This window comes from Brassica napus, chromosome C9 (genome assembly GCF_020379485.1).
Source record: "Brassica napus cultivar Da-Ae chromosome C9, Da-Ae, whole genome shotgun sequence".
Classification (NCBI taxonomy): Eukaryota; Viridiplantae; Streptophyta; class Magnoliopsida; order Brassicales; family Brassicaceae; genus Brassica; species Brassica napus.
In genome coordinates this window covers 11250276-11276994 of record NC_063452.1, presented here as the reverse complement: position 1 = coordinate 11276994, position 26719 = coordinate 11250276, and the positions used below count along the sequence as shown (strand labels likewise).

At 37.9% G+C, this 26719-nt stretch overlaps 3 protein-coding genes and 2 pseudogenes across 4 annotated transcripts; 3 read left to right on the top strand and 2 right to left on the bottom strand.

Moving 5' to 3' along the window:
• LOC106390257 (succinate--CoA ligase [ADP-forming] subunit beta, mitochondrial) lies at window positions 1–2685 on the top strand. The gene is made up of 11 exons (XM_013830679.3): window positions 1–261; window positions 349–459; window positions 532–643; window positions 723–787; window positions 874–951; window positions 1046–1120; window positions 1202–1354; window positions 1444–1578; window positions 1896–2060; window positions 2148–2270; window positions 2345–2685. Exons 1-11 carry the CDS (start codon window positions 163–165, stop codon window positions 2492–2494), a joined length of 1266 nt encoding a protein of 421 aa, XP_013686133.1. The 5' UTR covers window positions 1–162; the 3' UTR covers window positions 2495–2685.
• Window positions 2686–2709: 24 nt separating this feature from the next.
• On the bottom strand, window positions 2710–9206 carry LOC106390259 (annotated as a pseudogene).
• Window positions 9207–9439: 233 nt separating this feature from the next.
• Window positions 9440–18530, bottom strand: LOC106390260 (annotated as a pseudogene).
• A 3588-nt stretch (window positions 18531–22118) lies between these two features.
• BNAC09G11480D (uncharacterized protein At1g76660) lies at window positions 22119–24023 on the top strand. Of its 2 annotated transcripts, none has more exons than XM_013830681.3 (2): window positions 22119–22448; window positions 22703–24023. In XM_013830681.3, the coding sequence occupies exons 1-2, from the start codon at window positions 22341–22343 to the stop codon at window positions 23678–23680; spliced, it is 1086 nt and encodes a 361-aa protein (XP_013686135.1). In that variant the 5' UTR covers window positions 22119–22340; the 3' UTR covers window positions 23681–24023. The 2 variants fall into 2 exon arrangements, with proteins under 2 accessions (XP_013686135.1, XP_013686134.1); XM_013830680.3 differs by having other exon boundaries at window positions 22142–22448; window positions 22700–24023.
• A 1103-nt stretch (window positions 24024–25126) lies between these two features.
• Window positions 25127–25959, top strand: LOC106395610 (pentatricopeptide repeat-containing protein At1g62930, chloroplastic-like). The gene is made up of 2 exons (XM_048767656.1): window positions 25127–25841; window positions 25928–25959. The coding sequence occupies exons 1-2, from the start codon at window positions 25127–25129 to the stop codon at window positions 25957–25959; spliced, it is 747 nt and encodes a 248-aa protein (XP_048623613.1).
• Window positions 25960–26719: the final 760 nt, after the last annotated feature.

Sequence of the window (26719 nt, the reverse complement as noted above, 5' to 3'; positions counted from 1 at the left end):
ATTAGAAAAGTAAATGAAAAACTCTTATTTCTTAAGAAAGATCGATCATTTAAGAAAAGTAAAAACCCTAGACTCTGCTGCGCGACTATTCTCTTCCTCTCTTCTCTTCGGGCGATCGATTGATTGATTTTCATTTCTTCGTAAGACGACAAAATCAAAAGGATGAGGGGATTGGTGAACAAGCTGGTGTCCAGATCTCTCTCCGTCTCCGGCAAATGGCAGAACCAACAGCTCCGCCGTCTCAACATCCACGAGTATCAGGTTCATTCTCCTTCTCTTTTTCTGCCTAGATTCGCTTTTCCAATCCGAATTTGGGTACGATCTGAATTGAATCAATGATCTTCTCAGGGAGCAGAGCTGATGGGTAAATACGGAGTTAACGTGCCGAAGGGAGTCGCTGTTTCTTCTCTCGATGAAGTTAAAAACGCTATCCAACAAGTTTTCCCTAACGAAACCGAGGTACTGTGTAAGAGCCTTTTATTGCTAAAGTTTGACTCTTTTCATTGCCTCATTGGGTCGTGTGTTACACAGTTGGTCGTTAAGAGCCAGATCTTGGCTGGTGGAAGAGGTCTTGGCACTTTCAAGAGTGGCCTTAAGGGTGGTGTTCACATTGTCAACCGTGATCAGGTTCCAGATATTGCTGGTAACTTGTCCACGCACGCTTTCTTGTTTTGCAATTTGATATCTGAGAGTTTCTTGATCCGATTCTTTTTTTTTTGTAGGGAAGATGCTTGGTCAAGTACTCGTCACCAAACAAACTGGTCCTCAAGGCAAAGTAGTCAGCAAGGTTTGTGTTTGAAAGATCATACTTCTTGTCACTGATTTAGCATTTTGTAGTTTTGCTCAGTGGTTTGTATCCTATATCTTGAGCAGGTCTACTTGTGTGAGAAATTGTCACTCGTCAATGAGATGTACTTTTCCATTATTCTCGACCGTAAATCTGCTGGACCGGTATGCTCCCCCAATAATAAAATTGCAATCCATTTCTCTGCTGCTGAGGAACGATCTTGCTCAATCTCTATAACACTTTCTTTACCTATTTCAGCTTATAATTGCGTGTAAGAAGGGTGGTACCAGTATTGAAGATCTTGCTGAGAAGTTCCCTGACATGATTATTAAGGTTTGATTCGTGTTTCATCTCACCAGATATATCCTTCTGGGTGAGCCATTTTTGACCCCTTATTTCATGGTTTTGCTGTAGGTACCGATCGATGTATTTGCGGGAATTACAGATGAAGATGCTGCTAAGGTTGTCGATGGTCTGGCTCCAAAAGCTGCTGACAGAAAAGATTCGATTGAACAAGTGAAGAAGCTATACGAACTCTTCCGCAAGACTGACTGCACAATGTTGGAAGTCAGTACTCTCTCTATCTCTCTCTCTCTGTCTCGTTTATTATACACAAGTTCAATATCTTTTACTAAACCTTTACTTTTCTCTGTTAGATCAACCCTCTCGCTGAGACATCCACTAATCAATTGGTAGCTGCCGATGCTAAGTTGAACTTTGATGATAATGCTGCTTTCCGTCAGAAAGACATTTTTGCCCTTCGTGATCCAACACAGGAGGATCCACGAGAGGTATGGTCTATTGCATCTTATGTTCTTCACCAAGAAATCTATGTTATATCAAAGTTTATGGATGTTGAACTCAAGAAAATGATATTATGAATGCTGGATAGAGTAACTAGTTTTTTTTGTTGTCAGTTTGTTGCTTAGTTGGCTAGTTAGTAGTTAGTAGTTAGTAGTTAGTAATACTCTTCTGTACATAAGATAATGTGTATATAACAGTTAAGGTTAAATAATGCAGAAAGGTTACTAATCATTTTCTGTTACACTTTTGCATTTAATTTTATTATCATGGTTGATGAAGGAAAGTGTGTTGTTGCATCTCGTAGGTGGCTGCTGCAAAAGTAGACCTGAACTATATCGGTTTAGATGGAGAGATTGGCTGCATGGTGAATGGTGCGGGATTGGCCATGGCAACCATGGACATCATCAAACTGCACGGTGGGACTCCCGCAAATTTCCTTGACGTTGGTGGAAACGCTTCTGAACACCAGGTAATGAAAATATGTTCTTCATAGTTTCTCTGATTATCAAGCTTGTAGATTTTAAACCAGTTAAACCAAAGGCTGTGATAATAATAGGTGGTGGAGGCGTTTAAGATACTGACATCGGACGATAAAGTGAAAGCAATATTGGTGAACATATTCGGCGGGATAATGAAATGTGATGTGATTGCTAGTGGAATTGTGAATGCTGCTAAAGAGGTGAGCAAAACGAAGCATACATATTTGCATCATATTTACCTTAATAGTTAATTGATTGAGTCTTTCCTTGATAGGTGTCACTGAAAGTACCAGTGGTGGTTCGTCTAGAAGGAACAAATGTTGAACAAGGAAAGAGAATCCTCAAGGAAAGTGGAATGAAACTCATAACAGCCGATGATTTGGATGATGCAGCAGAGAAAGCTGTAAAGGCATTAGCTAAGTAGAGGCTAAAAGGGGTTCTTTACTCTGTCTCTCTTTACACAAAAAGCTATTTTGTTGAGAGTTTTTTTTTCTTCTATGGTTCTAGGCCGCAATTGCATATTGTTGCGGATATAATTTGCTGAAACAGATCAATAATGAACTGGTGTCTCTTACCTTTGTGATTCCATTAAAAGGTTAAATCTTAATTCTCAAATATTAAGGTTAAATCGTTTCTCTGGACGCCCCCAAAAAATATTTTATAACAAATTACAAAACAGAGTTTTCCTGTTTTTTTTCTTTCGCCAATGTTATCATTATAATGGCAAAAGCCCAATTGGAACAAGCATATTACAAGACAAGGCCCAGCCAAACCAAAATCGAAAATAAGACAGAAAGTACAAAGAGGGCCCAAACAAAACCCTAGCCCAGAGAAAACCCGTCCAAGCCACAACACCTGCCACGCGTTACAACGCCGCAGCGAGGAAGGGACACGTGCAGGAAGACTGGACACGACTTCACGATGAGGAAGTCACCGCAGTAGCGACTCTCCGACCATCCACCAAACACACCGGAACAGGACACCAATAGAAAGGAACCGTCAAGGTAACTTCAGTCTGAAACAGAGCCAACACAACCTTCACCACTAAAGAGCCACCGTCAGAAACCTTTCACCGGACAAACCGGAGCAAAAACCCGAACAACGGAATCGCCAACGACTCAGTAGGAGTAAAAGTAGACACGAAGACGGTCTTAGCTACAGGTGGAGGTTCCAATCACCTTCAACCGATCTCGATTCAATTGATTTTCCTGAAAAATCACCAGAGGCTTTTAACGATTTGAAAAAGATCGATTTGAAAAAGCTACCTAAACAGAGGGAATGAAGAAGCAATCAATTAAGAGATCTGGAATGATTGTAACAAAGAGAAGTGTGGAAACGAAGAGCAAGCAAGATCTGGGGAAGACCCGGAGAAGATCCCGACGACACCAACAAAGAAGAAGATGGTTCGCCATAGTCAGAGCCAGTGACAGTACCGAAGGAAGGTCGAGTCACCGGAGCCAGAGAAGAACGACCACCGTCAGAGCCAAAAAGCCGGCCAGTCGATGTTGAAGAAACCATATGCCAGAACTGACTCCGCAAGGAGCCTGCTTGCCTAACATCGAAAATTGAAGAAGACAAAATCATTTGGCTAATGAAAGCACATGCGGGAATATTTTTTAGAAAATTTTCTCTTTTTTAAGTTTTTATCCCGAGAAAAAAAAATAAAGAAAAATAATCAAATTCTTTTTTATTAAAAAAATAAAAATATATTTATACCTATGATTAATTAATTTAAATTTATGGTTTAAAATCAAGGGATGAAGTTGTGAGAAAAGAGTTTCAAATTTTAAAAAATAAAAAATTAAACTAAATTTTTTAAAATATATAAAAAAATATTTTGATATTTTTTATTATTGAATGCTATTTTGTGACAAAAACTTTAAAAAAAAACTATTTGAAAAAATTACCCATATTTTTATTATTAATACATAATATATAGACAATATCACAGCACCTGCTTTGTTATGGTTACTTCCTGAATTATCATTTTTGTTATGGTCATGTAGTCTAATTTCTCCAAATTTAAGTCATCAACATCCCAAAAGATAACTCTATCCAGCAAAAAGATTAACATGAACGAACCATATGCGTTTTAATGTTTTTCACATTAGCTTTTTTGAAAAAAAAAATTTGGCACACATGAAAAAAACTATGCGACCATTTTTAGTGGAGGCAAAGAAAAGTAGTTACAAGTTACACTAAATTTTGGAAAAACACTGAGGGCACCTACCCCCATTCTGTGAACAGTAGATCGGTCCTTGCTCATATCTCCCATCAGAGAGACTTTCATCATCGTCGCCTTTACACACTTGTTCTGACACAGATTCACAGGTTTCACAGGTGCTTCTTTTTCTACCGGTTTTGTTCGTCAAGATCTGGACACCACATTCAATAACATCAATATTACGGGATGAGGTGCTGAATTGGAACAATATCTCGTTGTTCTGTTCAAGCCATCCTTCTTTGTCAAGCAATTCATAGGGAAATATAAATAGATGTTCTGCTCGGATATAGGGGAGCCTCGTAACAATGCTTTCGGCAATTGGGCAACCGTTTAAGCTCATGCTACACAATAAATCAACAATACCTACTTTGGTATGCGGTTTAGGGGTAACCACAAGGCAAACTCTTAACCTGCAGAAAGATGAAGTGATGGTCAAGGAGTTTCCTTGAGCTCGGTGATCGAACTCTGCAGGTATTTCCCATCCGGGTAAACATGCTATCTCGAGAAATGGTTGCTGTGCAATTACTTTCCGCGCTTCTTCACTCAATTTAAAGCAGTTGGGGAAATAGAGTTCCTCAATTTGAGAGCCATAAGGAAAAGATATTAGTGTCTCCAAAGATTCACAATCTTCCACCTTCAATGTTCTGAGCGAGGGAGGGAGCTCTGGCAGTGATGTAATTTTTGGACAGCCACCTACACACAGCCATATTAATCCATGAAGATCTTTGATACAGTCTGGAAAATTCTCTACGTCTTCTAGACTTTCCTCTGGAAATGGTTCTGTCATAATTGGAGGAAATGGTTCTGACGAAAGTGGATATGGATTGACACTGCCATTTATATTGAGACACCGAAGGCGAGACCAAGCGCTAATTGATCCAGGAAACTCTTCTTCTAACATGGTGTCTGCGATTGTAAGTCTTGTGATGTTCCTGGACATGTGCGGAATTTTTCTCAGTTTCCTGCATCCCAACATCCTCACCCTTTGAAGAGATGCCAAGTAGAAAAGATTCGGAACAACCTGTAGATTTATACACAAATCCATCTCCAAGAACTCTAGTTTATGAAGATTTCCTATAGCAGAAGGTATCTCTACCAAACTCTGGCAACCAGTCAGATCCAATCTCTCAAGATTTGTAGCATTTGAAAGATCAGGGAGTTCCTTCAGATTCTTGGACCATAACAAAACCACTTTCTTCAGATTTGTAAGGGGCTGAATGTAAAACAACAAAACAAAGAAAGAACATCAACATATGATTTACACAAAGAACTTATCTGTTAATTAGTGTATTTCAATTATTGAAAATCTAAACAATTATCAGTTTAGCTGATTTCTAAAAGTTGAAGTCTGGTTTTATTATTTTAGTGATTCTTATTGGAACTTAATAAGATTGATTTTACATTGAAATTTAAAAGATTTATTATACATGTTTCCAAGTTACCGCAGCCGACTTTTTATCCGTATAGTGTTCTAATTAAACATTTCCGAAAAAAAAAGTACATGTTTCTAAGTTAAAACTAAAAAATCTCAAATAAAATCCGAAAACAATTCTTGTTACTTGAAAACCACATTTTTTATTTTAAAACCTATATAAAAAAATTTACATTCAGCATAGATTTCTAAATCAATTAAAAATCATAAACAATAAAACCCGAAAAAGTTATATTAAAAAGTAACAAATATACAGGTACAAACCTGAGTTCCTTGCCAAAGCTTCTCGAGCTTGCTATTTCCCAAATTGAGTTCCACAAGATGTTCTGGCCTTAGTGTATGTGGAAGACATTTTTCTGGATATATGTCCCAATGTAATAACCTTAGACAAGGTGGAAAATCCATGTCCCCAGGTACATGCACTCTAACATTTGTATCACCTCTTGGCTCGTAGATGCTGAGAAATCGAAGATTGCGCATTCGTTTAAAACCTCCTGCGCTTATATAAACACGGTTTGGGATTGTAGATATATCCAAAGATATACCAGTCACACCTGTCCTAGCCTAGACCAAATTCAAACACAAGAAAACGTTATAACAATAGGTAATAAAGTCTTTGCCATTTAACAAAAGAAGAAAAATTACATAATTAGTTTCGAGGACATCACAGATCTCACTAGCATCGGTTAAGATTTGGCGCTTCCAAGGCTTCTGTCTTTGAACTGCATGTCTAGCCACTTGTTGCAGCAACTTGTGCATCACTACTTTGCCTTTGGTGGATTTTTGAATGAGAGATTTATAGGACAGTGTTTTTAACCCGTATGTGACATCCAAATTACTGTCACCAAGCATGGCTTTGATATGATCATCGTCTTGGTAGTTGAAAAAGAATGCAATGTGGAGAAATAGCGATTGCTCGTTCTCAAGTAAACTATCGTATCCCACTCTAAGTACTCCATCGATCTTCCGATCAAGGTTATTATCTAGCCTATGCGATATACTTTCCCAGTCATCTTCTTTCTTTCCGCGTAATGATGAACCCACAACACGGAGTCCCAGTGGAAGGTTGCTGCATAGCTTTGTTACTCTAACGACAAGATTTTCAAAACCATGTGGCGCAGAGCTCTGTTTGAATGCAGACCTACATAAGATCTGACGAGCATCTATTTCAGTTGGAAAGCCCACATGGTATGTATTGTTGATACCATGTTGCTCCAAAAGCTCTTGATCTTCCGTGGTTATGATAATCCTACTTCCAGAACCAAACCAGTTCGTTTCATCAGCCAAAGCCTCAAGTTGCTGCAGATCGTCAGCATCATCAAGGATAATAAGAACTTTTTGGTCACATAGCCTTTCTTGTATTGTTCCTATATGGCAAATCCTCATACTGTTTTGGTTAAAAATCTTTAAAAGAAGTTTTTCTTGTAGGCACAGCTTCAATCCATACTCGTCAAGACCACTGTTACAGCTTCCTCTAAGATTCTCCATAAAACAAGTAAGCTTGAAATTGCTAGAAAGCCTGCTATGTAAAGCCCTGGCAATGGTAGTCTTACCAATGCCAGCAGGGCCACATATTGCAACAAACATAGCTCCATCCTTATCATCATCATCATCTAAATGTAACAAAGACTGCATCTTCTCCAAGTGTGCTTCAATACCTACCATGTCTTCAAAACCCCTAGAGATTGTAACATTTAGTTTGTTTGAAACATCTCTAGCAATCTTTTCTATCATGTTTGATTCATTGTCCCTAAAATAGAGAGAACAAATCACCGTGTTATCAAATAGTCATGTAAAACGGATTGAGATAGAACAAAAAAAATCGTGACTTAAATGGAAGGATAACTAAAAAAAAAAAAAAAAAAACCATTTTAGAAAGTGTTCTCCGGCTATGTTTCCCACATCAGTCAAAGCTTGACTCCATCTTTGCTTCTCCTCCTCTGTTTTATGAGCACACGTTTCCTTGAAAGCAATCCCGAATTCTCCAGTCTGTCTCCGCACATGGGATGGATCTACACCGTAGAAGATGGTCATCACTATTTGTCCCATATCTTCCTTGCACTTCAAAATCTCCAACAGTTCATCCAAACACCAGCTAGAAGAGGCATAGTTCTTCGACAGCACCACGATCGAGATCCTAGATTCTCTAATGGCTTGCGTGAGAGCGGGAGCAATGATTTGGCTTCTCTCGATCGCTTGATCGTCGAACATGGTAATCCCATAACAGTCAAACTGTTTACGTACGTAAATGGCTGAGAAAGGTTTTACGGACATCTGGTCCATGGAAGCTCGTGAAGACGCGGTATCTCCATGTGCGAGTATGAGAGGAAGAAGAAGAAGCCATGAAACTCGAATAGAAAGAAAAGTATCACACGTACAAAATATATTAAGGAGTCATTCAGTATTTAGCGTTGACTTTTCCAAAAGACAGACGAAGTCTCTTTGACGACGTAAATTGTTATTTCTTGTAGACAAGAGGTGATCCAAGAGGTGCAAATTTGACCACGTAATTTGTTATATCTTTCATCATTTTTCTTATTGTAACATTGACAGGATCCGGTTTTGAATGCTTGGTCAGTTTAGGGTTTTCTGGTGCAGTTTAGTGTTGGAGAGAAGCTTTGCACATTAATAAATTTTTTTTGGTTGAAAATTGTGTATACCAAGGACAAACAAGTGGGTTTGTGTGGGTAAATTTCAAACGGTCAATGAGAGAAAAAAAACTTACAAAGAGATAGAAACGTTTCTTTGTATCATTTCCAAGACTTTAAGACCTTTTGGCAATTTACAGGAAACTACAACCTTAGCTATTAGGTGGATCTAAGCTGATTAAGTCTTCTCTGCTTTTACGAGTTTGGGCCTTCGTGTGTCATGAATTTTTCATCTCATATTTGTATGAAATAAGGTAATCAGATATGGAAGGGAGCTAGAGAGGATCGGTCAATGAGTAAATTATTTTCAATCTGACAAAGAATTGAATCAACAGAGTTGATGATTCAGCGCCGTTCTAATCAGTTGATAATTTAATATATGATCAGGGTACGATCGACAAGATAAACAACAGTTAGAGATCAACCAAAAATTATTACAAAGACAAGGAACAGAGTTTGATGATATTAGATTATAATATTACATCATTTTTTTTGTAGAAGATAGATTACATCTCTACACAAAATCCAGAAAATATAAGATTTGGCCCGCTAAGCCGCCCTAGGACACTGGGCTTGGCTAAGAGATCCCCGATCAAAGGCGCAAGCTCGGCTCAAGCACTTTAGCTGGGCTCGAAAGCTCAGTTGCTCGTCCCTATCGAGGTCAAGCCCATTAGGGCACGACCTAAGGCAACGGGAAACGAAATAGCCTATATAAGGGAGAGGAGGACCAGCAAGGGGGGGGGGGTCGGAACATTTACTAGGGTTTTAGTCACTTGTATTCTCGCCGACTTGTACTTTTCCAGCTTACTTTTCTGATTATTTCTTCATTTGTAAACTGAACCATTTCCCTATCTAATAAAACATCTTTGAACTAATCCATAGACGAATTAGGTCTTTACCGTACAGTTCCGACCGAACTCGGTTCAAACACTTTTGTTAACACAGTTTCCAAGTTCCAGATTACCAAGAGGATTAGATTTTCAATCACTACTAAACCCGGGACAACAAGAGCCTTTCTCAACAATGGCAGGTCACCATCTTTTCTGAAGGCTGCAGCTGCATTCATGTTTCAAACGATGAAAGTTTTATTAAACCGAGTCCAGTAAGGTAGATATAAAGTTCAATACGAACAAAATCACATACTAAAGAAGCTATACAAAAGAAGACTTGAAATCAAACTCAAAACGAGAGTAAAAACTAAAGGAAGAAACATTGTATAACCCTTGGAGATCTTTACTCTGGGCTCATCAAATCCATTGCTCTTATCATCAGAGAAAATATCATCGCCGTCTTCGGACACTTGTTCTGAACAAGATTCATATATTCTGTTGGTTTCATCTGTCAAGACCTGGACACCACATTCAGTAACGTCGACTTCATGGGATGAGGTGCTGAATTTGAACACCATCTCCTCGTGATGTTAACAAACTCAGCTTGAAATATAAAAAGATGTCCCCTTCGGATTTTAGGGAGAACTAACCAAAGCATGTCTTCGTCACTGGGACAACCTTTTACGCGTATGCGAAACATTAATTCGAAATAATCTTCTTCCATATCCGGTTTAGGGGAAAGCACCAGGCAAATCCTAAACTTGCAGATAGCCGGACGGATGGTCAAGGAACTTCCAACACCTCGACGATCATCGAACTCTGCAGGCATCTCTTTTCCTGGAAAGTATGCTCTAAATGATTGCTGTGTAATTACTCTCTTCGCTTCTAGGCACAACTTGAAGCAGTTGGGGAAGTAGAGAAAATAGGTTGTTGGAGTGCCAAAAGGAAAACATACCGTCTCCAGTGACTCACAATTGTCCACTGTCACTTTTTTGAGCGAGTTAGGGAGCTCTGGCAGTGATGCAAGTTTTGGGCAGCCAGCTATATAAAGAAACTTCAACCCATTAAGATCTTTGATCCAATCTGGAATCCTCTCAACTGTAGCGACGGAGAATTCTTGCAACGTGGTTTCCAAAAGTGGCACTGTAAGGAGACTGCCATATATATTGAGGGACTGAAGGTGAGACCAAAGCCTAACTGATTCAGGAAACTCTTCTAGCATTGTGTCTCCGATTACGAGGGATTTGATGTTGGTCGAAACATATGGAATTTTTCTCAGTTGCCAGCATCCTACCATCTTTAGTGTTTCAAGAGATGCCAAGTTGAGGTGGCTCGGAAAAACCTGTAGACTTATACCTAAATTAATCTCCAGCTCCTCTAGTTTATGAAGATCTCCAATAGAGGAAGGAATCTCTACCAAACTCCAGCAACCTGTTAGATTTAATCTCTTGAGATGTGTGGCATTTGAAAGATCAGGGACTTCCTTCAAACTCAGAGACCCGGACAAATCCATCTTCTTGAGATTTGTTAGGGGCTGAATGTAAAACAAAAGATCTTCAACACATGATATTCGATTTTAAAATATACTCCATCCGTTTCAAATTATACGATGTTTTAGAAGGTTTATATTGTTTCAAATTATATTAAGTTTTGAGATTTTAAGGTTAACTTTTAACTTTATTAGAAACTGCTCAACCAATAAGGTTTACGGTCTTTTCTATAATTAGTTGAATGATTTTAAAATTATATCTTTAAAAGTGTTTTAAAAGTGGTTTTTAGAAGAATGTAATTTTCTTAATCTTTGTGCAATAAACCAAAACATCATATATATATATTATGAAACGGAGAGAGTATAATGATAATTTCTAAATTTAAACCCAACGGTGTTCAAACATAGACAAATATATAACAAACCTGGATTCCTTGCCAAAGCTTTTCTAGCTTGCTGTTAACAAAACAGAGTTCCACAAGATGTTCTGGCCTAAGAGTATGAGGAAGACACTTTCCTGGATATACCTCCCAGTGTAATAACCTTAGAAGAGGTGGAAAACTCATGTCCTCAGGTAAATGCACTCTATCATTCGGATCACGTCTTGTCTCGTAGATGCTGAGAAACCGAAGATCACGCATTCTTCTAAAAGCTTGTGCGCTTATATACACTCCGTTTGGGATTGTGGATGTATCAAAAGATATACCCATCAAACTTGTACTTTCCTAAATCATTATTCCAAATTAAAGAAAAGAAAATATTAGCCCAATCACATCTCAATCATTTAAAAGAAGAAAAAACAGCTTACATAGTCATTTTCGAGGACATCACAAATCTGGTGAGCATCTATTAGGATTTGGCGTTTCCTAGGCTCTTGTAAATGAACCGCTTCTCTGCCCACTTGTTGTAGTAGCTTGTGCATCACTATAGTTCCCTCTGCAGATATTTGTATGAGAGATTTGTACGAGAGATTTGTACGAGAGATTTTTTAACCCGAGTCTAACATCCAAGTTACTATCAACGAGCATTGCCTTCACACGATCATCGTCTTGGTAGTTGAAGAAGCATGCAATGAGCTGAAATAAGAACTGATCATCCTTATGTAAATTGTCGTAGCCGACTCTAAGTACTCCTTCGATATCTCGATTAAGACTATTCTCTAGCCTCTGCAATATACCTTCCCAGTCATCTACTTTCTTTCTGCGTAAAGATGAACCCATGACACGGAGGCCAAGAGGAAGGTTGCTGCAAAGCATTATTACTCTTTCCACAAGTTTTTCAAAGCCATGGGGTGCAGAGAGCTGTCTGAAAGCAAACCTACAGAAGATCTGACGAGCATCAACTTGAGTTGGAAACTCCACATGGTATGTATTGCTGATATCATGTTGCTCCAAAATCTCTTGGTCTTCCGTGGTTACGATAACTCTGCTTCCAGGACCAAACCAGTTAGTTTCATCAGCCAAAGCCTCAAGTTGTTTTAGATCGTCCACATCATCAAGAACAATAAGAACTTTAAGGTCACACAGCCTTTCCTTTATTGCACCTAAATGGTAGATCCTCATACCGTTTTGGTTAAAAATCTTGGAAAGAAGTAGCTCTTGTAGACGCAGCTTCAATCCATACTCGTCAATACCACTGTTACAGCTTCCTCTAAGATTCTCCATAAAACAAGTAAGCTGAAAACCGCTAGCGAATCGGCAATGTAAAGCCCTAGCAATGGTAGTCTTGCCAATGCCTGCAGGGCCACAGATTCCAACAAACATAGCTCCATCCTCATCTGAATGTAACAAAGATTGCATCTTATCCAAGTGTGCTTCAATACCAACCATGTCTTCAAAATCCCTAGAGATTGTAGCATTTAGTTTGTTTGAAACATCTCTAGCAATCTTTTCAATCATCTCCGATTCGTTGACCCTAACAAGAGACAAGATTGATTTGGTAAATTAAAGAAAGAAACAATCCTAAATCAAATTGAAGGAAAGAAGACAAAACAGTTAAGGAAGTGTTCACCGGCTATGTTTCCCACAACGGTCAAAGCTTGACTCCATCTTTGCATCTCCTCCTCTGTTTTACCAGAACAAGTTTTCTTGAAGACTTTTCCGAAATCTCCGGTCTGTTTCCGAACATGAGAAGGATCTACTCCGTAGAAGATGGTCATCACTATCTGACCGATCTCTTCCTTGCATTTCAGAATCCCCAAAAGCTCATCCAAACACCAGCTGGAAGAAGCATAGTTCTTCGTGAACACCACGATAGAGATCCTCGATTCTCTAATCGCTTGCGTGAGAGCAGGGGCGATGGTGTGGCCTCTCTCGATTCCTTGATCATCGAACATCGAAATCCCATTGCTGGTAAACTGTTTGCGTAGATGAGCGAGGAAGGTTTTGCGGACGTCGGGTCCGTGGAAGCTCGTGAAGACGCGGTATCTCCATGTGCGAGGCAAGGAAGAAGAAGAAGAAGCCATGAAATTAGAGTAGCGATAAAAGTCTCTGGATGATGAGGCATATGAAGAAGACGTGTTGACTTTTGAGATGAAGCTTCGTCGCTTTACTTGTTTTCAGTGAGAATGGCTAGTCCGGTTACCAGTTAGATGCTAAGTTTTAAACCGGCATTCAACCGACTTTCACTTTTAATGTGCGGTGTATGTGTCGCTCGCTTTCCTAAAACAGATAGGGAAAGAGTTTTGCCACTATGATTTTGTTATTTTATATTCGATATTTTTTAAAAAAATGAAACAGTTATATTATAGTGCAAATCTCCAAAATAGCACATTTCTAAGTTTATATCACAAAAATAACATTCAAAAACTAAAATAACCAAAATAGCATTTTATCTTTTGAAAATTTTAAATTTTTTTATTTTTCAAAATTTGAAATCTTATCCCCAAAACCTCATTTCTCAACTCTAAACCCTAAACCCTAAACCTTAAATTCTAAACCCTAAATCCTAAACCCTAAACCCTAAACCCTAAAATCTAAACCCTAAACCCTAAACCCTAAACCATAAACTCTAAACCCTAAACCCTAAACCCTAAACCCTAAACCCTAAACCCTAAACCCCACCCTTTAATTCTAAACCCTAAGTTTGTGATAAAACATTAAATGCTATTTTTGTGACTTTTGATCTTAAGTGCTAGTTTGGGAACAAAAACTTGATTTAATGCTATTTTTGTCTTTTTTTCTATATTATATTTTTAAAATAAAAAAATTAAATAAAAAATAGTAGTAGTTACAAAAAACTTATTTTTTAAAAAAATATTTTCAATGTCGTCAGCAAACACTAAACTCTAAATCATAATTTCTAAACCCTTAGGTAAGCCATTAACCTTTTTGATAAATCTTAAATTCTAAATCAAAAATATTGTACACTAAAATACTCAAGGGTTTAGGGTTTATGATTTAGAGTTTAGAGTTTAGTGTTTAGTGTTTTTAGTGTTTAGTGTTTTTGATTTAGAGTATAAGATTTATCCAAGGGTTTAGGGTTTACCAAGGATTTAGGGTTTAGTGTTTTGTTGACGACGTCCAAAATATTTTAATTTTTTTTTTGTAACTACTATTATTTTTTATTTTATTTTTTATTTTATTTTAAAAATATAATATAACTTGATAATATTTTGTTTCATTTTCTAAAAGATTTGAATACGAAATAACAAAATCATATCGGTCCGTGAACTTATCCAGGGTGAACCCAAAATTAACTCAAAGGGAAACTGAAACATTGAGGTCTTCTCGTCTAATCTTGTGTGCCACAGTCAAGCTAAAATTTGTTAGCTATTCTACCTGAATCTGGAGTTTTAAGGTTCTGTTGTTTGTCTCGTTTGGCTTACTTATTCAACCTCACACGACTGTACACTAAGGTTAGTGGAGACTTCTTTTGATGGACTTCATCTCTTTCTGATGATGTCTAGTTCTTCCAACAAGCCATGATTCATATAAGTGTACTCTGTGCCTGAACATATGATCATTCAGTTGACACGTTTCTGTATTTTATAAACCATTAAAACAGAACAGCTATTGTTCTGTTCTAAATAGATATTAGGCCCTAAATATACGAGGAAGAAGACACTTTCCCAGGTATACTTCCTAATAACCGTAGCCAAGGTGTAAAAGCTATACAAAAGAACACTTGAAAATCTCAACAGCTAAACAAGAGCATTTTTGAGCAACCATGGAAACGTCAACATCTTGCCAGCAGACGTACAGCTCCTTCGAAAATTTAACAAAATTTAAAACGAGTAGATAGCTGAAGTCCATACACAGCTAGTGAACATTGTCTGATGGGTAAAATACATCAGAAGGAAAAGAAAGATGTGAAATAATCACGTATAAAGTCTTTACGTTGCTTTAGTAAGCTATAAAAAAGAACACTTGGAATCAAACTCAAAAGGAAAATAAGAAGCGAAGAAAGAAACTTAGCAAAATCCTTAATGGTATCTACTCTTGGTGCATCATAGTCAAGGTCGTCTTCCAATTCCAATAGTTGTTCTGAATTAGATTCACAGCTTCCGTAGCTGCTTCTTATGTCGGTTTTGTCCCTCAAGATCTGAACACCACATTCAATAACTTCGATGTCCTGGGATGTGGTGCTGAATTCAAACAATATCTCGCTGTACTGCTCAGGCCGTCGGTCTACCGTAAGCAATGTGGAGGGGAATATAATGAGATGTTCTAATTGGATTGTAATCTCAAGATCAAATATGTTTTTCAAGGGGATCTTCATGGGGCAACCATTTATGAGTATGTGACACAGTAATTCTATAACTTGATCTTCCACCATCACCTGTTTAGGGGAAATCACGGCACAAATCTTAAATCGGTAGGCATTTGAGCATATGGCCAAGAAATTTCCTATAGCCCGGTGATGGAACTCTGCAGGTACATTTCTTCCAGGTAGGCATACCCGTGATGATTGTTGGGTAATTAGTCTCCTTGCTTTTCGACCCAATCTAAAGCAATCGAGGAAAAAGAGATCCTCAATCCGGGAGCCAAAAGGGAAAGGTTCTAGTGTCTCCAGTGATGGACATTTGTATACTGTTAGTGTTGTGAGCGACCGAGGAATCTCTGGCAGTGATGCAAGTTTTGGACAGCCATATATACTTAGCTCTTTTAACCCATGAAGACTTTTGATACAGGCTGGAATTCTCTCGATACCCGTGACACTTCGCACTAGCATCAAATTTCTCTGAGATGGATGTGCCATAAACTGATCTGTAATGGCACAGCCAAATATCTCGAGACACTGAAGATGAGACCAGAGTCTAGTTGATTCAAGAAATTCTTCTAACATTGTTTCTGGGATTGAAAGTTCTCTGATGGTCGTGGAAATATCTGGAAGTTCCCTCATTTGGTAGGATCCCATTATCACGAGTGATTCAAGAGATGTCAAGTTGAAGAGAGTAGGAACAACCTGTAGCTTTTTACAGAAAATCATATCCAAACTCTGCAGTCTATGAAGATTTCCAACAGAGGAATGAATCTCTACCAAACTCTGGCATCCACTCACATCCAATATTTCGAGATTTGTAGCATTTGCTAGATCCGGGAGTTCCTTTAGACACAAGCACGAAACCAAAACCATCTTCTTGAGACTTGTGAGGGGCTGAATGTAAAATAGCACAAAGGAATGGGAATGTTCATGAAGTGAAATGAAATGATGAGAAAACCCATTAAATAGGTATTCAAAGTGTATCACAAATATATTAAAAAAAGTACCAACCTGGGTTCCTTCCCACAATTTCTCAAGCTGGGTATCTGTCAAATGTAGTTCCACAAGATGTTCGGGACAAAACGTACGAGGAAGAAACTTCCTCGGATATACTTCCCAGTGTAATAACTTCAGACGAGGTGGAAACTCCATGTCCTCGGGTAAATGCACTCTAACATTTGTATCACTTCTCGTGTTGTAGACCCTGAGGAATCGAAGAGTACGCATACTTTTAAAAACTCTTGCGCTAATATCCATGTCGTCTTTGATTGTAGATATATCTAAAGATATCCCCATCAAGCTTCTACTACCCTAAACAAAATTCAAAACAGAAGAAGTTATGTTAGAACAATATGTGGTAAGATCTGCCAAATGACCATGTTTAACAGACACATTCAAAAATAAGAAGAGAAACTTACAGAATCATTTTCAAGGACATCGCGAATGTCATCAGTATCAATTAGAATTTGGCGTTTCCAAGGCTCCTGTCTTTGAATCGCTTGTCTGCCCACTTGTTGTAGTAACTTGTGCATCACTATTTCTCCTTCCGTAGATATTTTTATGAGAGATTTGTAGGCGAGGGTTTTCAACCCGAGTCTAACATCCAAGCCACTGTCAGCTAGCATTGTTTTCACATGGCCATCGTTTTCGTAGTTGAAGAATACTGCAATGAGGTGAAACAGAATTTGATCCCTCTCATGTATATTGTCGTATCCAACTCTAAGTACTGCGTCGATCTTTGGTATATTGCTATTTTCTAGCCTGCACAATATACTTTCCCAGTCATCTTCTTTCTTTCCGCGTAACATTGAACCCATGACACGGAGACCAAAAGGAAGATTGCCGCACAGCTCTGTTGCTCTTTCTGCAAGATTTTCATAACCATATGGTGGTAAGCTCTGTCTAAAGGCATATCTGCAAAAGATCTTACGAGCCTCTTTTTCAGTTGGAAGATCAACATGGTATATATTGCTGATACCATGTAGCTCCAAAAGCTCTTGATCTTCCGTGGTTACGATAATCCTGCTTCCATCACCAAACCAGTTAGTTTCATCAGCCAAAGCCTCAAGCTGCTGCAGATCGTCGACGTCATCAAGAATGATAAGAACTTTTTGGTCACACAGCCTTTCTGGTATTGCACCTAAATGGTATATCCTCATACCGTTTTGGTTAAAAATCTTGGAAAGAAGTAGCTCTTGTAAACGCAGCTTCAATCCATACTCGTCGAGACCACTATTACAGCTTCCCCGAATATTCTCTAGAAAACAAGTAAGCTGGAAAGTGCTAGACAGCCTACTATGTAAAGCCCTGGCAATGGTAGTCTTACCAATTCCTGCAGGACCACAGATTCCAACAATCATAGCTCCATCCTCATCTGAATGTAACAAAGATTGCATCTTATCCAAGTGTTTTTCAATACCAACCATGCCTTCAAAATCCCTAGAGATCGTAATGTTTAGTTTGTTTGAGACATCTCTAGCAATCTTTTCAATCATCTCCGATTCGTTGACCCTAACAACCGAGACAAGATTGATTTGGTAAATTAAAGAAAGAAACAATCCTAAATCCAATTGAAGGAAAGAAAAGCAAACAAACCAGTTAAGGAAGTGTTCACCGGCTATGTTTCCCACATCAGTCAAAGCTTGACTCCATCTTTGCTTCTCCTCCTCTGTTTTGCCACGACATGTTTCCTTGAAAACCTTCCCGAAATCTCCGGTCTGTTTCCGAACATGAGAAGGATCTATCCCGTAGAAGATCGCCATCACTATCTGTCCGATCTCTTCCTTGCATTTCAGAATCTCCAAAAGCTCATCCAAACACCAGCTGGAAGAAACATAGTTCTTCGTTAACACCACGATAGAGATCCTCGATTCTCTAATCGCTTGTCTGAGAGCAGGGGCGATGGTGTGGCTTCTCTCGATCTCTTGATCATCGAACATCGAAATCCCATTGCAGCCAAACTGTTTGCGTAAATGACTGAGAAAGGTTTTGCGGACGTCGGGTCCGTGGAAGCTAGTGAAGACGCGGTATCTCCATATGCGAAGCGAGGAAGAAGAAGAAGAAGCCATGAGAGCAGAGTAGCGATGAAAGTCTCTGGATGAGAGCCAGATGTGAAAGACGAAGAAGAAGTCAATCTAGTACGTTAACTTTTGCGAAAGAGAGATGGAAGGTTCGTCGATAAAATCAACTTGAACCGCTCACTGTACTAATCAACTTGAACCGGATACTGTAACAATCAAATTTAACCGGTTTTCGTTTTCGTTTTCTTAATTTTGTTTTAAGTTTCTCGAGCCTCTTTCATTTCAAGTCTCAAGGGTTTACACTTTACCAAGTGACACTTGACCACTCTCGTTAGCTCTTTTGTAATCGGGGCAAAATGTTGGCTAGGGTTTGTAGATCCGAAAAGTCTGTCAACATTCTGCTGGAGGGTCTCTGTGATAATCAGAAACTAGAAATGGCACTTGAAATATTTGAGGCATTTCAGAAGAGTGAGATGGATCTTAATACTGCTACTTATAATATATCATCATAAATGGAATGTGCAAGGGTAATAAGGTGGATGAAGCATGCATGGCAGTTATTTACGAGTCTTCCCCTCCTAGGTGTAGAAACTGATTTTCAGACTTGCAGTATATTTATTGATCAGCAGATTGATAAGAGAGGGGAAGTTTTTAGGAGCTGAAGAATTATACGAGGAGATGCTCCACAGAGGTATAATGCCTAATGATGTCACCTATACTTCAATGGTCGCTGGACACTTGTCTATCTTTAGAAGCAGAAGCCTCAATGCTAATTTTTTTTCTATTTGCTGAATAAAATTTATGTGTTGATTTATGTTGAAATGAGATGTGTTGTAGGATATGCTTGCTTGATCATTTGTTCTGCTCATAGTGAGATTTTGGTCTGATGTTTCTTGCCAGATTATGGCTCTTATGGAAGCCTGCGTCTTGCTTTCTTTTTCCCTTCAGATAAGTATATCAGAGTGCATTGTTGAATAATAGTATAATACTGGATTACTCCATGGATCTTGCTAACATGAATCTAAATTAGAGATAGATCCCAAAGAACAACTAATGTACATATGTTCGTTACATTTCCGCCCATAAAAACCTGAAAAAAAATGATCTTTAAATGTTCCAAGTGTCTTGAATCTGTCTTTAAACACTACTCGTTTCTGTTTCGCATACTGGTCTGTTGGGATCATCTTCCCATGAAACTGTATTGGATTCAAATAACATGATCTCTTTTGGTTCTTTGAGCAGTTTTGATCATTTAAAAAGTAGGTCCGTTTTCAAATCTCATGTCAACTAACAAAAGCTTTCCAACTGTTTCGGGCAAGTAAACTCGTCTCTTCAGCTACATTGTGTTTATACACTCCAACATTCAGTTTGTAATTATTATACTGGATTATAAAGTTGGCAGTAAAGGGACTTTTTATGATAAGTTCGAATCTCCGAGTATATTATTTTAATCTGACTTTTATTGTTCTTAACTTTTATTTTGGTGTGGCTTTTACTTTGGAAGAAATCTCACGTAAACTTCTTGTCCTTTTTCATCCAGCTTTGATGCACGTGAAAGCTGGTGTCATGTTAATATCTCATTGCAAAAATAAAAAAAATGTTAATGCGATGTCAAAACTGAATTAGAGCAAAATTGTATCCCAGTTTCATGATTATTATTTTAAATTGCTTTTGTCTTTGAGTGCAAGGTGGGTTGGTTACACGTGTCAAAGCTCGAGTCCCGGAAGTGCGGTTGATGACCTAACTCATTGAACTTCCGACAGGTGATAAATTTATAACTTAAAAGAAAAAATTGGACAATAATGTGCTCAACTTTATCTTTCTATTTCATTTCAGATAACGACATAAATCTAATTCACAAAGCTCAAATTCAATTTCCTGGTATAATTACGAGTCTACGGACTAAGTAACTCTATATTTTGTTAATAAATAATTAGTATTTCAATTAAAATCTTTACAAAAAGAGTACTTCAATTAAAATGGACTCTATATGTGCTTATATCTTTCTATTGTCTAAGTTACCTTAGAAAAGTTACATGTTATAAATATTGAAACCAAATAAGATTTATATATTATTTATAGTGGGAGAGTATAGAATTATTTTTGGACAAATCAGTTTCGCAGGCTGAAAATTTACTTTTACATTGGAACTAAGTGTTGATTTTTGGTTTGTAAACTGTTTCAGCTTATTATAATTTTATTATAATTTCAGTAAGGTTTGATTTTTAGTTTCAGATAACATGATATTAAAGTATTAAACCAGATAACTATAGAAGTTGCTTTAGTTTTTTAGAAAGTTTTCTTTTCTGTTCAGTTACAAAAAAAGTTTTTTTTTTCTGAAAAACAGTAATAATCAAGTAAAAGTATCAAGGTACCAAAAACAACATGACAAGTGTATCCTTAAACTTGGCAGTGAAACTCATCATTTTCTAGTTTTTTCATAGTTAACTCTTTAGACTTAATTCTTACATTTTACAGCATCAATAATATTAAAAGATCCTAAAAAACGGATAACATAATATTAATATCGCTAAATATTAAAATTTAAATTTAAATATAAAAAATAGATCAATGATAAAATAATGTTTTAAATGTCTTAAAGTTTTTTTAAAAACAAAATCTCAGTTGAAAAAAGTATTTTCATTTTTTCATTTTTTTTATTTTCTATTTATTGTAATGACAAGTAGTAATGATGTCTTTATAACCCTCACCTATCTTTTTACCCAAAAAAAAAAACTATTTCAAATTCTATATTTTGGGGATATTAAAATGAATTTCCAACTAATATGAAAATTTAAAGAATCTGGTAAGATCTGCGTATGTATTTGATTGACAGGCAGCTAAACATTTTTGCACTAAAATAACATTAACTGTGCCTGTCTTCCATTTTTGTGTAAATGCTTCAATAAGTTATGTCCCCTTTCTGGAACCAAGAATCAGTCAATTGGACAAATACAAACAGTAATCCATTTTCTAACAAAGTTACAAAGTGGCTATCAGTTTATAATTATTATTTAACGATCAAATTATAATGTGCCAAAAAAGATTGAATTATTGTTTCCGTAAAGCATTTATAGGAAATTCGATTGATTATCGGGTATGGGGAGATAGAAAAGTAAACAAGACCCAAAACATGAAGTCAAGCCACCGTGCAAAACAAGTTGAAATTGGCTTTGTGAGATAATAATGTTTCTTAGGGGTCAGAAATTGTGACATCATTTTTAATTCAGAATATATAATTTATTTAATAATTTTAAATTACTTGGTTTAGCCCCACACTAATGTGCACACGAGAAACCTAAAAACTAAAAGAGATAGATTCGGTTCTCCCACACGTGCATTTCTGTGACACCTTTTTCGTTATGAGAAATAAAAAATTTAAACAAACGCATCTCAATCTTTGTGGTCGTAAGAATATTTTAATTCACTAATCTCATTTGATTTAGTACTAATCTATAATTAGTGAAATAGTTGACCAGATAAATAGTGAAATATTAGCAATAAAAATGAAAATTTAAAATTACAATGAAAAGAAAAACATACTTATAAATTTTGCATCTCAAAAAAAAAAGGAAAAAAAAAAAGGAAAAGCAATGTAGTCAAATTCTTCGCAATTTTATTAGACATAACTGCCCTTCAAAATTGTATCAATTTACAAACAAAATGTAAATAGTGGCACGCCTTTTGTTCTTTGCCGTGTTTTGACCTCAAACCTTCTTGACATACATATAACACACACATGTATATATATATATTTTGGGAGAAAACAACATTCCCAGAACTTTCGGGTTGCGTGTCCTTATTTATAAATGGTTTTCAACTTTTTACTCACCAGAGATTTTGATTAATACTTTGAGAAATTCGAATGCTCTGTTTTGTTTTCTCGGGAAAATTATCAGAGTGAGATAAAGATCAGAGGAAAGATGAGAGCCGGCGCGAGTGGAAACAACGTTTCGGAGACTATAAACGCAGCCGCTAGTGCGTTTGCTTCCTCTGATGATCGTGTTCATCACCAACCTTCTCCGATTCATGTGAGTCCCTCTCCGTTCTCGTTTTCATCGAATTTAGCTCATTTTCTCGAAGTTTAATGATCATCCGAGAACTGTATAATGATTCCGTGATAGCAAAATCGTTCTCTCGTAAGCATTAGATCGAACACTTTGTAGGCGAGCTCCATCGATTCACGATTAATGGAATCGAACAGTGTTTCTTCTTCGATCATTCACAATAGATTTGTTTATGTGATTTCAATCTGATTTTCATCAAAAAAAATTTTGAATAGCAGAAGAAGCGAAGATGGTGGGATCGCTTCATATGTTTCAGACCTTCAACACAAAGAAGAAAACGAATAGGGAAAGCCGCTCTTGCTCCTGAACCGGTTCATACCGATTCCACATCCAATTCCGGTTATCGTTCGGTTATGACGGCTCTTCCTTTCATAGCTCCACCTTCATCTCCTGCTTCCTTCTTCCAATCAGAACCTCCTTCCGCTACGCAGTCGCCTGTAGGGATCCTCTCCTTTAGTCCTCTACCTTCTAACAACAACAACAACAACAACAACAACGAGCGTCCTTCGATATTCGCCATCGGACCTTACGCTCACGAGCCTCAGCTGGTGTCTCCTCCGGTTTTCTCTACTTACACCACCGAACCATCTTCCGCTCCGGTTACGCCGCCTCTCGATGAGTCTTTCTACTTAACCACCACTACTCCTTCTTCGCCTGAAGTCCCTTTCGCTCAGCTCTTTAACTCCAACACTAACTATGGTCTCAGGTCTCCAGTGTCTAACTATGAGTTTCAGTTTTACCAACTTCCTCCTGGTAGTCCACTCGCTCAGCTTATCTCGCCCAGCTCGGTTATGTCCGGTTCGGGTCCAGCTTCTCCTTTTCCTGACGGAGTCACTCACTTCCAAGTCTCTGATCCACCAAAGCTGTTGAGCCCTGGTAAGCTGCATTTCTCCAAGGCTGTTACGACTCCTAAAGAGCAGAAGAAGATTGCGAGACCGAATAAACCGGTTTCTTTTGATCTTGATGCGGATCATTTCATTAGATGTGTAGATCAGAAGCTAAGAACAACGTTCCCTGAAGCATCTGCGTCGTCTCATCAAGAAGCAGCGCAGTATTCCTCTCTCGGGCCGAATAAGGAGTTCGATTTTGGTACGGATGAGAAACATTTGAGCGTTGATGATGATGAACATAGCGCTTCGACCAAGAACAACAACGATTGGTCCTTCCCTGTGATGCAATCAGGTGCACTTAGCTGACTTCTAGTTATATAGATTCTGAATTTCGAAATCGATTTGGACATAAGCCAGCACACAAAGATCTTGTTCAAGATTCAAGAACGAAAACGAAAACGAGTTAGTGATCTTATTACCCTTGTTTTTAACAGAAGTATGATGTTCTTACATAGAAGCCTTTAGATGATTATGTTCAGGATCTTATGGATAGTTTCTCGTCTCTCTTTTTGGTTTTGTAATAAATAGTTGACGTTGTCAGTTGTTGTATTTGGCTGTCTTTATGTAGATTTTTTTTTTTCAATTTGTGCATATAATATATTTGATCGCATTTATAAAGAAGTTCCAATAAATCTTAGATGTTTCAGTTTTTAGTTCTGTTTATTTGACTTGTTCATGAAACATGAGATCGAACCAGTTCTAATGGATCAAATGTTGGATCAAATGTCATTTCTATATTACTGGATCAATTTCAATACAAATGGGCAACAAATTTCCAACTGAAACTGCAGATTGAATTGTAACCAAGTTGATACCTAATATGGTAGACTGGAACCAACGCCTTGTGCACTTTTGATTTTGTTTCTCAGAGTGTAGAGCCGTTAAACAAATTGTGCACTCTATAAAATGTGATTTAAGAAGGCTTAGTGAATCATCCTTTATTGTTCATAAGGAAACAGGGTCTTGAGTGTTTATTTTGGTTAGGTATTCCTAATTAGTATGGAGATGCTTAATTCCTTCTCATAGCAGTGTGGTATATCCAACTCATTGTTTTGTGTTCATATCCAAATTAATTTTTAGTCAAATGTTTAGTTACTTGAGAGTTGAGTGAAATTGGGGATGATATTGATGGCCAAGGTTCTCCCAAAGTAAATAACTTTGTTTATATTTCAAGTTAGCTTATAACATCAATAAAAATGTCATTAACTGGTTCCTCTAATATAATTATTGGACACACCTGACTGTTGTTAAACCGGTTTGTTGATAAATTTTATAATCATATAATATTTTTAGAAGTGGATATCCGTAAATGATTGTTTGACTTGATTTTTAAAAGTAGAACTAGAACTAAACAAGCAAGCTTAGTAGTTAGAAATAAATACTGAACCTGAATTCTACCGGTTTCAATAGCTCGGTTTATCAATTTCTCTCGGCTTTGGGTTGATGATTCGTGTAGGGTTTGGTTTAGCAATTTGCAGATTGACAAGGGAACTCAATCAGCTGGAGCCAAATCAAGAAGACGATGAGATCGATTTTGATCGCAATTGCACTGGCACCAAAGCGATTTGTTCATCAAAATCTCCAGGGAACCGGTAGTCCTCTAAGTTCTCTTTCTTCCTTCTGTTGCTGGGGACGAGCTTTTTCTGGTCGCAGTGATGATGATTACAGAGAGAAGCTGAGAAATGGTTTTCTAGAAGATACTAAGATAGAAGATGCGGTTGGTTTGTTCAGTGAGATGGTAAAGTCGAGAAGATGGAGATGCTGGGGATTACACTTGACCTCTATACATACAGTATTTTGATTAACTGTTTCTGCAAATCCTCTCAACTCCCTCTTGGCTTTAGGTATAAGATGATGAAACTTGGGTATGACCCCAATGTTGTCACGCTTTCTTCCCTACTCAATGGATACTGCCGCTGTAACAGAATCTCCGAGGCAGTAGCTTTGGTTGATCAAATGGTGGAAACGGGTTATCAACCTAATACCATCACCTTCAACATGCTAATCCACGGGCTCTTTCTCCACAACAAAGCTTCTGAAGCGGTGGCTTTAGTCGACCGGATGGTTGCCAAAGGATGTCAACCGGATCTGTTTACTTATGGTGTTGTAGTAAATGGATTATGTAAGAGAGGTGAGATTGATTTGGCTCTAGATCTGATCAAGAAGATGGACAAGTTGAAATTTGAGGCGGATGTTGTGATCTACAGTACAGTCATTGATGGTCTTTGCAAATACAAACACGTCGATGATGCACTCGACCTCTTCAGTGAAATGGAGAAGAAAGGGGTTAGAGGGAATGTTGTTACTTACAACTCCCTCATTAGCTGCCTTTGTTGTTATGGAAGATGGAGGGATGCGTCTCGACTACTCAAAGAGATGATTGAGAGAAAGATAAACCCCACTAGAGTTACGTTCAATGCATTGATAGATTCGTTTGCAAAAGAGGGGAAACTCTTAGAGGCTGAAAGTTTGTACTGTGAATACCAACAAAGAAACACAATGAAGAAGAAAACACTTTGTTTTTATTACTCTTCTCTCCCCTTTCTTTCTCAGACTCTTCTTACATCATTATATACAACCCTTAGATCTTATGCCTATCTGCTAACGTCAACACACCATTGCACAGCTGTCTAAGCATGCAAATCTATTCGTTGTAACAATGCCGTTAGCTGGCTTGGTTGTACAACGCTCACGCAGAAGCTGTGTGCTGACTGCCTTATCAGAACAGGACAAAGATGCTTCTTGGGCTGGGGCTGAGTGTCAATCTTCTTCTCATCACTCGTTTGGGCTTTCGGAGAAGGCCCAATCTCAATACTGCCTTTACACCCTCTCAAACTTGGCGTAGGAGGCACGGAAACACCAAGTTTGCCTCTCCATTTGTAAAATGACTCATGTGACAAGGATTTTGTGAAGACATCAGCAAGCTGTAAGGTTCCTGGAATGTGTTTTACCTCGAGAGCTTTGAGAGCGACCCTTTCACGAACATAGTGATAGTCTATATCAAAATGTTTAGTCCTTTTGTGAAACATGGGATTCGCTGTGAGACACACCGCCGAAAGGTTATCGCATAGAAGCAGAGGTGTTACTTGTTGCTGCAGTCCCATGGTCCTTAATAAATTCTGCAACCAAACGATCTCCGAGGCTGCAACTGACATGGTCCTATACTCAGCTTCTGTAGAGGACTTTGAGACAGTATCATGACGTTTTGCAGACCAAGAGATCACATTAGAGCCAAGGAGAGTACAGAAACCACCTGTTGAACGACGAGTTTCTTTGCATCCGGCCCAATCTGAATCGCTGTAACAAACCAGTGTAGAGCTGGTGTTTGACTTGATGCTAATCCCC